This window comes from Mastomys coucha, unplaced genomic scaffold (genome assembly GCF_008632895.1).
Source record: "Mastomys coucha isolate ucsf_1 unplaced genomic scaffold, UCSF_Mcou_1 pScaffold6, whole genome shotgun sequence".
Taxonomy (NCBI): Eukaryota; Metazoa; Chordata; class Mammalia; order Rodentia; family Muridae; genus Mastomys; species Mastomys coucha.
The window spans coordinates 114622957-114636353 of NW_022196912.1; the positions used below are offsets into that span (position 1 = coordinate 114622957).

The window sequence follows — 13397 nt, forward strand, 5'->3', positions numbered from 1 at the left end:
AAAACAAAAAAAACCCCATAATGCAAAACCTTGTTTTATTTAAAAGAAGAGAGCATACGTCAACTATGAGTCAGGAGGAAATAGGACAGACAAATGGGAAGCAAACTGTTAATACAGTATACTTAAAACCAATCGCCAGTGATCACATCAACGACAAACAGTTCGGGCAAGCTTCCATTAAGAGTCACTTTTCCACACATATAAAAAAATCCCCTTCTTGCTGGGCAGTGGTGGCACACGCCTTTAATCCAAGCACTTGGGAGGCAGAGGCAGGTGGATTTCTGAGTTTGAGGCCAGCCTGGTCTACAGAGTGAGTTCCAGGGCAGCCAGGGTTACACAGAGAAACCCTGTCTTGAAAACCAACCAAACAACAACAACAACAAAATCCCCTTCTTGTTGAGGTCATGGAGAGGAACAGGATTCATCTGGTCCAAGGCGACCGGACTCTGGCTCCTAATTATCTACACAGAACCTAAGGAAAGTCACCCTTTTTCCTTTCTCGTTTATCTTTTGGTGAGATGGATTTTTTTTAAAAAAAAGATTTACTTATTATTGTATTTAAGTACACTGTAGCTGTCTTCAGACACACCAAAAGAGGGCGTCAGATCTTATTACGGATGGTTATGAGCCACCATGTGGTTTCTGAGATTTGAACTCAGGACCTTTGGAAGAGCAGTTGGTGTTCTTAACCACTGAGCCATCTCACCAGCCTGAGATGGATTCTTAACTTTTCCTAAAGCTGTGAAAGAACAGTTTTATTGTTGATCACAGCATAAATTATTCTCACCAAGTTTTCCGCCCCACACTGACGGGTGTGTGCCACCTCTAAGAGAACTATGCCAACTGCACATGGAGAGCCAACCTTAGGAATTCTTCCTCTGTGTGTACATGCGGTTTCTTCTTCTTAGAAAAGTCATGCCAGTGAGGCTTCTAGAGCTGTTTCTCCAAACCGTGGTACTAAAGGATTCATGTTTTATGCCCATAGTATCTGTAGCCCTTCTCTCTCACCAAGAGACTATGAGCATTATTATGCACTAATTAGTTCTTTCACCCATGCTGATAGTCTCAACCAGCAGGACAGGAGTGGAGTTCCTAAAGGAAACTGTGAAGAACAACCAAATGTTACCAAAACCACAGGTGTTTAGTGAGGGTAACTATCATATATTCATTCTGGCAGGAGGGGCTCATTTTATACAACCACCCTCATAAACTAAAAAAGTATCATTGGAGGTAAAATGTCAGGTACTTTAACCTCACTGGGTTTTAAAGCAAACTAGATAAGCGATAATTTCCAAATCTGTCTACAAGAAGGACTGTCAGAAAAATCAAGCTATGATATTTTTTTGAAATGTGCTTACATTTCTTTTTTAAAACAAAGGATTTCAAAGAAAAGATTAAAAAAAAACTTCTTAATGTACAAAGGACAGGAATAAAACTGGATTTTCAAAATAGAGGAATTTTTATAAATGCGTAAGTTGAAAAGTGTTATGCAACCCAAGAGGCTGAAGCAAACAGAGCAGTGTGAGGCAGGGCCCCAGGTTCCTATGATCTGACAAGCAGATGTTGCAAGAGATACAAATCTTACTCATCTTAAGAATTTCAAGTCTTGTACTCAGCCAAGTAACTCTAAGAAAATCCTCCACGTTCTTCCTCCTGTCCCAGCAGAAATGCATGACAGAAATGAAGCCTGCTGAGCCACTACCAAGAAGCCTGTCTTATTCTAAGTCTCCTAATACAAAGTGTTAGCCTTCTCCCCAGGGTAAGAAATGGCAAAGGGAAGACGTTGGTTGTCAATCAACAGTGCCCAGCGTTAGGGAGAGAAGAAACCTGGCACCTGCCTACTTCACACATTCACCAATTAATATGTACAGCAAGCCAGAGAGAGGGAAGAATCCCCCAGGATAGAAATGAGCTAGTGTCTATGATTAAACAGGGTATGGAACTGGATGTGTAAAGAAGGGAGCTCAGCAGAGTGCAGAGAAAGCTCCAAAGCAAGTGGCACTGACAATGATGGAAGTGAGACTCATCAATACACCACGTTGCCGCCTCCTTCCCTTCACAGAAACCACTAAGCAGGGGAAGCAGGCCTGCATCTCCCAACCCTGCCTCAGCCTCTTAAGTACTGCAATTACAGACGTCTCATACTGTGCTCACCAAATAAATAACTATTCTTTTTTGTTTGTTTGTTTCTGTAGACCAGGCTGGTCTTGAACTCAGAAATCAGCCTGCCTCTACCTCCCAAGTGCCTGGATTAAAGGCACGCGCCACCATTGCCCTGATAATAAATAACTATTCTTAAAGAAAACATTCTTTCCAAAGCATGTCACAATTGAGAGTGAAGTTACTTAACAAGATGTAAATAAAACTTGTATTGCTGTAGTAGTTCTTTTCTTCACAGAGGATATACAATACCTGTAACATTTGAGACATACTTCCTCTTCCTCTGGGAATCTTAAAGTAATTCACAGGGGCCAGGCATGACAGTGTAATGCCTTTAATCCTAGCAATTGGGAGGTGAATCTCTGCATTTGAGGGTAGCCTGGTCAACATAGGAGTTCTAGGACAGCCAGGGTTATGCAGAGAGACCCTGTCTCAAACCAAACCAAACCAAACCAAACCAAACCCCAAACCAAACCAAACCAAGTCAAACCAACCAACCAACCAACCAACCAACCAACCAACCAACCAACCAACCAACCAACCAACCAAAAGTAAAGCCAAACAGTGACTCGTATCTCACAGGAGCTTGTTATGTGGCCATAGGCATTCACACAGTTAGAGTGAAAATTGGGATGTTTGGGTGTAAGACATTTGAGAGGCCAGCAGTTAAGATTAAAGATATTTCACTATAATAATTCGTCTAGGAGACAGTTATTCTGACAAAATGTAAGCAACACGTTAGAATTTAACTTAGAAGACCAAAGAATATTAGAGATGTTGCCAGCATCCTAAACAGTGCTTGTGGCCGATCTCTGGGAAAACACCTGAAAGTAATCAGAAGCTCTAATGCATGTAGAGCCAATAACGGGAAATTTCCAACACTTTAACGCAGCTTATTCTTAATAAATCTAATAAAAATAGAAGTTTGAAACAGAAGAAAAGTGGCTAAGTAGGGTGGCACACTCAGGAGGCAGAGGCAGAGGCAGGCAGATCTGAGTTCGAGGCCAGCCTGGTCTACAGAGTGAGTTCCAGGACAGCCTGGTCTACAGAGTGAGTTCCAGGACAGCCAGGGCTACACAAAGAAACCCTGTCTCGAAAAACCAAAAAAAAAAAAAAAAAAAAAAAAAAAAAAAAAAAAAAAAAAAAAAAATCCCCAAAAAACAGAAAAAGAAAATAGAAGAACAGTGAACAAGTAGACAATAAATTATATGCTTTTATAAAATACTTGAGTTCATATTTAGATAAAGGATTTTCTTTATTAAAAAACAAACAAACCACTCACTGTTAACCTAGTAGAATTCTTCAAAATAATCACCTTACATTTTAAAATACAGCCATTGCATAATTACTTAATTAGCAGTAAATCTCAAAAGAAAAAGGCAGTTTTCATGCACAAATGAGCCTGCAACTTCAAGATTATCGTGTTGAAATTCACTTCATTCCAATAGTTAAATGGTTTTTATAGAACTTTGGGAGAACTGATGGATTTCAAGAGAGCTAAATTAGTTCATTCAGCAACAGAATCTGGCATAGTTATTACAAGAATTTAGTTTTGTTCCCCTCTCATATCCTTGCCTTTCAATGTATTAGACATACACAATTACACCATGTGTGACTCGGGATATACAGTGGCATAAATTACATACAATATAATCAATAAAGACGGGTAGGATAATTTGACTCTACAGCTAAAACCATTGTCATAAAGGGAACGTAAAGCAGAGATTTATTTTTCTCTGATCTACTTCTATTTTACTCCTAAAATCAAAAGTCATTTCACTTGGTATTTTTGTGCACCGGAAGATGACATGGGATGCTCTGGAGCTGGACTTCCAGGCTTGCTGTGAGCTGTGTGACACGGATGCTGGGAACGGAACTCACATCCTTCTGTTCCTAACTGCTGCCATCTCTCCACCCCCTCGCTTAGTATTTTCGTATGTAGCATTTTTATTGTTTCATTTTGATGTGACCAACTGGAAGTTCTAAGATTTCTAAAGGAACCTGGCTGTCCACTAACAATCTGCAAGGAATCACTATGTACTGCCTTTCAAGCACTTATACATGGATGACAGTGACGGCATCTTACTCCAGTTTCCTGAGTCTTTTCAAAAGCTCCCTGTAGAAGATTCAGTTAGACTTACCAGTTCACAGACAGCAAGCCCCTCTTTTTCTACCTGTCTTTTGCCCATTTCAGTGACTATCGATTCCTCCAGAAGATACCAGGTGACAAAATGAAGAAGCCATCAATTTCCAATATTAATACCCAACTAATCAATCCTGAGGGAATTGCACTCCTTTACTGGATACTTTCTGCTGGCAACAGTCTCCTTAGTTTGTACTTTGTAACTTATATTTCCTACAGGACATACATTTACAAATAACTTCAAGAACTAACTTAAACATTTCCAAATAGAACCTAGATATACCCAGTGTAAAAATAAGTGGACATATTCTTATTAAAAACCTCTGCCCAAGGGCATCACATTTTTGTCAAACAGCTACAGTTTATTAGTAATTCACACAGTTTCCTATCATTACTAGAAATGACTGAAAGCTAGGAGTAGAAAATTTTTATTGACTCAGTGAGAATTATATAGCCATTTGGCCAGTCAGAGTATCAAAAAATATCCCCAGTAATTACTGTGAACAAAAAGTGAACAGAATAATATAATATTTTGAAAATATTTAATATTTGCCATTTTGTTGCCTATATTATTAATATGTACATTGACTTAATAATAAATATATTACCATTACACAGAATGCAGTTATTTTAGTATTCATCACTGATTGAAATTAATGCTATTAAGAAAGAGATAAATAGGTATCGTGTCCAAATTCCCAACTAATGCTACTGAGGTTACCATTAACACAGCTGTCAGATAAACATGTTGGACAGTATCCTTTTAAGCACAGTTCTTGTAAACATAGTGAAGATCATTTTGCTCAGTCCTGACATTCCATGTAATGGCTTTAAAGAAAAAAAAAACATATAAATCCTATGACTTCTTTTCTTTGCATAGGGAATTAATTAGTTTGTACTTTAAAATGCAGCAGTCTTTCAATGAAATATCTTCATGGCATAGCACTTGTTGTCTGTATGAATTCAGAACTTTTGAGCAATAAAAGTGCTCTGCATAAGTTTATAAAATGTTTTGTGGATTTAAAATTTAACAGAAACATTTCAAAACAAGTATAGGTTATGGTTCTAAAATATTATGTACATAATAGATGCCTACAGGAGGAGCTGGCTCACTGTAGTGCAACACAGTGTACAGATGTGAAGCACAGTGTTGAGTAGAATTCCCTTTACTTTTCCTCAGATTGGTGCAAAAGTTGCTAATGAGTCATTAGACAACATGTCCCTTTCTACATCCTGCATAGAAAGCAGAAGAGAGATGTGAGGACAAATTAAAGTAGATAATAAGAAGAACGGTAAAATACAGTACATATGCTTTAACAGTGCACCTCCTAAGACAGACTGCAATACTCACACTATTTTATAAAGTGCCATATTACATAAAACCAAGAGACATGTACCTTAATTCCTGCAATAACCATTAAAACAACCTGCCAGGAAAGAGCAGTGCAAACTTAAGAACCAACACAGCTTAGCATGCATCTCGGGTCCCGGGTGCAAAGCAGAGGACCTCAAGTTCTTAAATACTTTTTCACTTTTTAGAAAATGATTAATAATAGCAGATTATCAGCATATATGATCATAAAATAAAAACAATAAATTAAATTCCATTTTAAGAAACAAGCCACACATAAAATTCATTATCGCATCTTTTTTGAAAACAGACCTTTTTCTCCTGTAAATCACTAGCCAAAAGGTGCAAGTCTCTTAAAACTTTTCCTTGTCCACCAGGCATGGCAGAAGTCTTCAAGCCTTCTTGGCAGACATGTGAAAATCTGTGACTTAGCTAAGCAGCCATAAAGTTACAGAAACCTTTGCTGTTTCAAGAAGAACCTTGAGTTGGCATCATGGTAGTCTGCTAAAAAGTATCTATCGCGGCGTGTCCTCTATTCACAGTAATGCTGTCTGTCCAGTGCTTTTGGACAAGGATAACCGAATAGGTTTTCCCGAAAAATATTCATTACGAGGCAGATTCTGATGAGAACAGCGGGACACATCTGTTGAAGCAGAGAACATACCTCAGGCACATGCTGAGGGAGCTGAGGGGCGAGGGCCAGCGAGGAAGCCTACCATTCCCACAGCACTCAGTCTGAGAATTGGAAGAGGGTGTCTGGGTTACTGCCTTCTGCAGGGTTGCTTGGCTGCAGCGTCTTGGTAGGCGTTGTCTTGCCATGGGAATGGGAGGAGGAGGAGCGGGAGCTCTCACTGGAGCTGCTGCGAGTCTCTGTGCTGGTGCTGGTCCTCTTCATTTTCCTCCTCTTGGCCAAAGGGGCCTTATCCACATTCTGAAGGCAAAATCCTTCTCTCTTATATTTGTTAAAGGCCTGCGGAGAAAAGGGTGGGATGGGGGACATGAGGATTACAGCACTCAAGATTCTCTAGGAGTTTTGACTTGAAGCAGAAGCAGTTTTTCTGGCAACCACAGTTCTAGTTGCTCTTGGAACAAAACTCGGAAAAAACGTTTCCATCCAACTCTCAAGACAGGGACAAAGTTGTCCGCTGCCAGTGTGAAGAAGGGCCTGGCACATGGCAGGCAAGTGCTGTGACACCAAGAGACCATGTGAACTGTACCAGCTGAGCTGCCTCAGAGCCATCACTACTTCTCTTTGTTGCTTTTCGTGTGTTAATTAAAGTATTTTATTTTATATGAGGCGGTGTTGCTTGTTTATGTGTCTGTGTCTGCAGAGGCCAGAAGAGGGAATTAGATCCCCTGGAACTGGAGTGGAATTATCCACCACTGTCAGCTACCATACACATGCTGGGAATTTAACTCAGGTCCACTCCAAGAGCAAGCAGTGCTATTAATTACTGAGTCATCTCTCTAGCTCCTGTTTTATGCTAATTATTGAGATGTGCCTCAACTAGTCCAGGCTAACCTCAGACTTGTAAGTAGACAAGGATGACCTGGGGCTGATTCTCCTGTCTCTACCTCTCAGGTGCTGAGATTACAGGTGTGAGCTGCCACACTCAACTCTCTCCTGAATTTCTGTCATCAGAAAGTGCCACAGTGATGGTGCCTGACCACCTCACATGACATGCCCCTGAGAAGAACTGGATTCCTGAAGCCATTCTCTCCATTCTTTCACACTGCACATTTATCAGATCCTCTTCTGAGGCAGGAGAAGTGCTATTTCTTCTCCTTCCCCAGGATAATCCCTTCACATTCCTTATGCCTCTTTCAACTCATTTTGCACTAATTCTGTGAAGTCATTTGCTCTGTTTAGGACAACTCATCTACTTCACATCCTTTCTTCTCTGCTGGGCACTAATGGTGCTAAATAGTAGACTTTTACCCAGGCCTTAATTCCCAATGTTCTGTTGTATACTTTTCCTAGGAAATGAATTTTCTTTTTCTTTTTCTTTTTTTTTCTTTTGAGATAGAGTTTCTCTGTGTAGCCCTGGCTGTCCTGGAACTCACTCTGTAGACCAGGCTGGCCTCGAACTCAGAAATCCGCCTGCCTCTGCCTCCCAAGTGCTGGGATTAAAGGCGTGTGCCACCACCGCCCAGCAGGAAATGATTTTTCATTTGAGAGGGTTCTTACATATGCTTGAATTTTCAAACGTTCAAATATCAGATTACTGTCCCCCTCCAGAAACTAATTCTAAATAGCTAGTGTTTTGTAAGTTAGCAGTAACTCCAACCTGCCATGTGCTTTCTGTTCATAGTATGTTCACAACATGAAGCAGTTCATAAAAACACACCTAAAACTTAAAGTGTACAATTGTTTTAAATGTATTTATGGAGACTGTTTCCAAAGCTACCCAATATGGACAAATGGTTAGGAGTTCTTTTAAACCACACTCACACACAGAACAGGGCCTTACATGAAAGGTTGCTTTCACACAGGTGTGCACAGCCGCTCCTGACGATCCCAGAATGTCTGGAGTCATCAGAGGATTGGAGGACAGCTGACTACCATCCTGAAGCCATTCGTTGTATCTCAAGCCAGACATTTTCAGCCTTTTATTTGGATCAACTGTAAGAAGCCCTGCAGGAATAAGGCATTTAAATTTAAAACTTCCCACTTTAAACATAGTTTAACAATCAGCCTCAGATATATGAAGGTCAATTATGTTCTTGCGACATGATTGCTTCAATAAGCCTTTACCGCCTACATAAGTATTTTCACATATACCTACATCTGTTTGGGGATTTTAAGAAAAAGACACAAGAGCTTATTTCTATGAAGCTAAGGCTATATGTAAGCCAGGACTTGGGGCTTTTCTGTTTTTCTTTTTTTTAATATTTAAGATTCTTTCTTTCTTTCTTTCTTTCTTTCTTTCTTTCTTTCTTTCTTTTCTTTCTTTCTTCCTTCCTTCTTTTCTTTATTAATTATATGTTAAATACACTGTAGCCGTCTTCAGACACACCAGAAGAGGGCATCAGATCTCATTACAGATAGTTATGAGCCACCATATGGTTGCTGGGATTTGAATTCAGGACCTCTGGAAGAGCAGTCAGTGCTCTTAACCACTGAGCCATCTCTCCAGCCCCTTTCTTTCTTTTTTAACTTGGATATTTTCTTTATTTACATTTCAAATGTTATCCCCTTTCCCAGTCCCCCCTCCCAGAGACCTTTATCCTACCCCCTCCCCCTGCTTCTATGAGGGTGTTTTTCCACCCACCCACCACTCCCACCTCCCTGCCCTCGATTCCCCTACAATGGGGCATCTATCAAGCCTTCATAGGACTAAGGATTTCTCCTCACATTGATGCCTGACAAGGCCATCCTCTGCTACATATTCAGCTGGAGCCAAGTGTACTCCTTGGTTGGTGGCTTAGTCTCTGGGAGCTTTGGGAGTCTGGTTGGCTGATATTGTTGTTCTTCCTATGGGTTCAGCTCCTTCAGTCCTTTCTCTAATTCCTTCACTGGGGACCCTATGCTCAGTCCAATGGCCAGCTGTGAGCATCCGCCTTTGTATTTGTAAGGCTCTGGCAGGGCCTCGCAGGAGACAGCCATATCAGGCTCCTGTCAGTATGCACTTCTTGGCATCCACAATAGTGTCGGGTTTTGGTGACTACATATGGGATGAATCCTCAGGTGGGACAGTTTCTCGGTGACATTTCCTTCAGTCTCTGCACTTTGGTCTTCCTTCTTCTAGAGCTTCATGTGGTCTGTAAATTGCATCTTGGGTATTCTGAGCTTTTGGGCTAATATCCACTTATCAGTGAGTGCATACCATGTATGTTCTTTTGTGACTGGGTTACCTCACTCAGGATGATATTTTCCAGTTCCATCCATTTCCCTAAGGATTTCATGAAGTCATTGTTTATAATAGCTGAGTAGTACTCCATTGTGTAGATGTACCACATTTTCTGTATCCATTCCTCTGTTGAGGGACATCTGGGTTGTTTCCAGTTTCTGGCTATTATAAATAAGGCTGCTATGAACATAGTGGAGCATGTGTCCTTGTTATATGTTGGAGCATCTTTTGGGTATATGCCCAGGAGTGGTATAGCTGGGTTCGACCTGAGGCTTTTCAGGCAGAAGGAAATAATGAGCCCTCAAAAGGACTCCACTGGTGCCTTGTTAAGTTCCAGATAAGCCAACACCAGCCATCTTCTAGGATAAGGAATGTGGTAAGGCACTAGAGACTTAAAGGCAGACACTCAAAGAGAAGAGAGTGGGAGACGTAGAGACAAAGACAGCTATTTTGATCTGAGAGGACCAGTACAGCAGCAAAATGTATAACACCTGTTAAACACAGCAAACGTGCTTAGCCTACAACTCTTCCAGGAAATGAGGCCCATGGGATGAGAAGGAGCTAGACTAAAAGGGCCATGTGTGAAGAAACAGAGGCTTCTGAAAGCTTGACCCCTGAGAATTCTGAGGATTCTACACAGCAGAGATAGGGTGATGAAACAGAGGCAGGCGCCAGGACATGCAAGGCTGGTTCTGAGGCCAGGCTATGAGCTGGATGCAAGGCTAAGGGGGAGTCTTCAAAGGATTTTTCCCCTGACAAAAGGTGTGATGACCTTTGTCCTTCTGTTGGTACAGGACTGACAGGTCAGTCATGTGGGCAGAAAGGAGGAAGCTAGGCAGTCAGGGCCACTCTAAGGCTTCAGTTTCTGTGGTCTGGCCTTGGGGTAGTCCCATCATTCAAAAGGAAAGAGACAGAGGTATGACAAGTTGGGAAAAGCACAGAAGAAAAGACGAGGTTTGTTTTGGATCTGTAGGGAGAGGCCAACAGGAGTCAGGGTATTTCAGGCTGCAAATGGGCATGAGGTTATAAAGGAGAGTTCCAGAAAAAAAGAAGACGAGCCACCTGGCAAGACTTTGAGAATCTTCATGGGTTTCTGGAACAATTAACAAACACAGACTTGTGTACTGGGCATGGTCAGATTTCTTGAGTGCCTTACCTTGAATCAAATCTTTAGCCTCTTGGGATACATTCTTCCATGCTTCTCCTTCAAAAGAGAAATCTCCCTTTTTAATTTTCTTCATGATTTCTACTGCACTGGTGCATGTTAAACTTCTGTCATGAGACTGGAATGGTACCTGCCCTGACAGCATTGTATACTGCCATGGTAAAAGAAAGTTAAAAAATCAGAATAACTGCAAAAAACACTGTCAAGCCATGCCAGTAAGCTAATAGTAACTCCATGAGCATAATTTATCTGCTACTACAATACGCATCACTGGATTTAAGAGACTATTGTCTATCACTAAAGTAACTAACACATTTCAAAGACTTGTGAAATGAAGTAGCACAGCTTTTATGACATCACAATTGAAAATTATTTTTATAACTACAGCAGCCCCAATCAATGGGGGATGAGAGCTCACAATTTTTGTTTAACAGGCTAGTCATCAAATCCTATAAAGAACAGCCTTCTATCTTTGTCAACAGTATAGCAAAATTCAAAGATGTAACTATAGACATATGTGACTATATACATATAAGTCTGTTTCAACATATGTCTTACATGTGTATACATATTGACAGAGAACATGCACATAGAGGAATTACAAAAAGTGAATGCACAAAAATAGTAGACATTCAGAGTATCTCTTATATTCTTTAGTTTAAAAAAAACAGTAAAAAATTGAGAACAAAGAAAAACATAAGGCAAAGAATAAAACACTTGGAGAAAATGTTGTAAATGGAATCATGTGCTAATTCATAGACATGCTCTAGGTCTTCAACATTGATTTATAAATAGTGTTGTGGATGGAAAGTTTGGTCTCCCCTAAATTTAGATGTGATTACCCAACATGATTGTATTTAGAGAAAAGGCTTTTCTGGAGGTACTGATGATGAAAGGAAGTTATAAGCGAAGGTCATCATCCAATCACTACCCTTAAGAAAAAGGATGCCAGGGTCCTGTCTATTCAAGCACGTGCCACAGAAAGGCTGAGTAAGGAGAGAGCCAGATGTCCTCAGAGACAGGGTCTGCACCAGACACCAATCTCAACACTATGGCCTTACACTCTCCAGCCTCTAAAACAACGAGAAAATAAGTTTCTGTTGTTTCACTAGGTTTGCCATATTATGAGCAGCACAAGCAGACTGATAACGCTGTCCAAGTTCTACTTTAATTAAAGTCCTGTGCATTTCAAACAAGTACTGAAAATTCTTGATGTATACTAAACTATAATCAAAGCACATAGTGTATATTTCCTTGGAGCAATTTATTTGATTCAATAAAGGTAATATAATTAATTAAAAAATTCTAATTTATTAAATGCAAGATGAAAGAGGAGCATCTAATTCCAAAGTAAATCAAAGAGCTCCAAATAAATGTGCTGGGTGTGCTTACTGCAGGGGAAGTTAGGACCTAGATCTCTGAGACACACTCATTTTCTTTTTTGATCATGTGATTTTGCTCATTTTCTTCTGCAACTGTTTTCTTATGTATCTACAAAAGATGAGGCTTTTACAAACCACAATCTGACAGTGCTACTCCTAAGAAAAAAACAGCAGTAATTTTTTGTAGTATTTGATATCCAATGAATGACCATATTTTGTAATACGAATGTTGTATTATGTACACTGAGTATATATTATAATTATAGCTATGTCAATTAATTATATTTAGAATGTGAATTTAACAAACAATTTAAATTAGGTTTTGTGGAATTAGGATTCAAATAATACACAGATTCTGTACCTTATGGGTTTCTAATGCATGGTTTTCACTTTGCTTTGTTTGTTTGTAGAGACAGGATTTCACACTGTACCCCAGGCTGGCCTGGCCTCCTGAGTGATGGGATTATAGTTATGAGCCACCAAGCCTGGCCTCATGACATCTTTTTTCTTATAAATTATCTACTGAAAAAAACAGTCTGTACAATACAGTGTACACTGTACAAAAACAGTGCCCGCCCGCCGTCTATGAGTGTGACTATGCTCTGCAATGGCAGTGCCCGCCCGCCGTCTATGAGTGTGACTATGCTCTGCAGTAGCAGTGCCCGCCGTCTATGAGTGTGACTATGCTCTGCAGTAGCAGTGCCCGCCCGCCGTCTATGAGTGTGACTATGCTCTATGACACCATTAACCATATTTTTATCCTGTTTTTCTTAAACATTTAACCATTAAATCTAACAGGAATGGTGGCTTCTACCCTTGCCTTTCCAGTGGGTTTTCTCATATACATACATACATACATACAGACAGACAGACATGAAATTACTATATGTATATGTAAAAATTAGGATATACTGGATGTCTGAGATTCTTTAAAAACCTTAAAAGAAGAGCTTGCTACAGCATTTCTCACATGTTCCCAGCATCTGTGTAGCTGACTCTACGCCAACCCACCCAATCCCCAGGAGCAGCTAGTGCAGCCATATTGCTGAATTAAAATTCCTCTATAAGCTCTCAGCTTCCGAGTGACAGAGGTGGATCAGCGTCCTTCTCTGGCCCTTCCCTGCAAGTGGAGGGCCTACCTCCAGGGAGCGCCTTAACCCAGAGACTCGGGTGATAACCGCCATTTTCTCTCCAGTGAGTTTCTAAGACCGGAACAGCCAGCAGGGAGGCAAAGGCAACCTGAGTTGCAGGGAGCTTGCAGGGTGGCAGGGACAGGACAAGCTCTAGTCAGAGACACTATGAACATCTAACACCAAAAATCAAGAGATGGCGAAAGGCAAACGCA

The 13397-nt window shown here is 40.5% G+C and overlaps 1 protein-coding gene across 2 annotated transcripts in view; it reads right to left on the reverse strand.

Moving 5' to 3' along the window:
- Positions 1 to 3394: 3394 nt before the first annotated feature.
- The window catches only part of Rps6ka5 (ribosomal protein S6 kinase A5), a 202030-nt gene continuing 192027 nt past the window's right edge, over positions 3395 to 13397 (reverse strand). For both annotated transcript variants that reach the window (XM_031356192.1, XM_031356193.1), the window contains 3 exons: positions 10662 to 10821; positions 8126 to 8289; positions 3395 to 6624 (listed from right to left, as the gene is read on the reverse strand). In XM_031356192.1, coding sequence (XP_031212052.1) covers positions 6385 to 6624; positions 8126 to 8289; positions 10662 to 10821 — 564 coding nt within the window. In that variant the 3' untranslated portion in view covers positions 3395 to 6384. The remainder of the gene's footprint in view (positions 6625 to 8125; positions 8290 to 10661; positions 10822 to 13397) is intronic.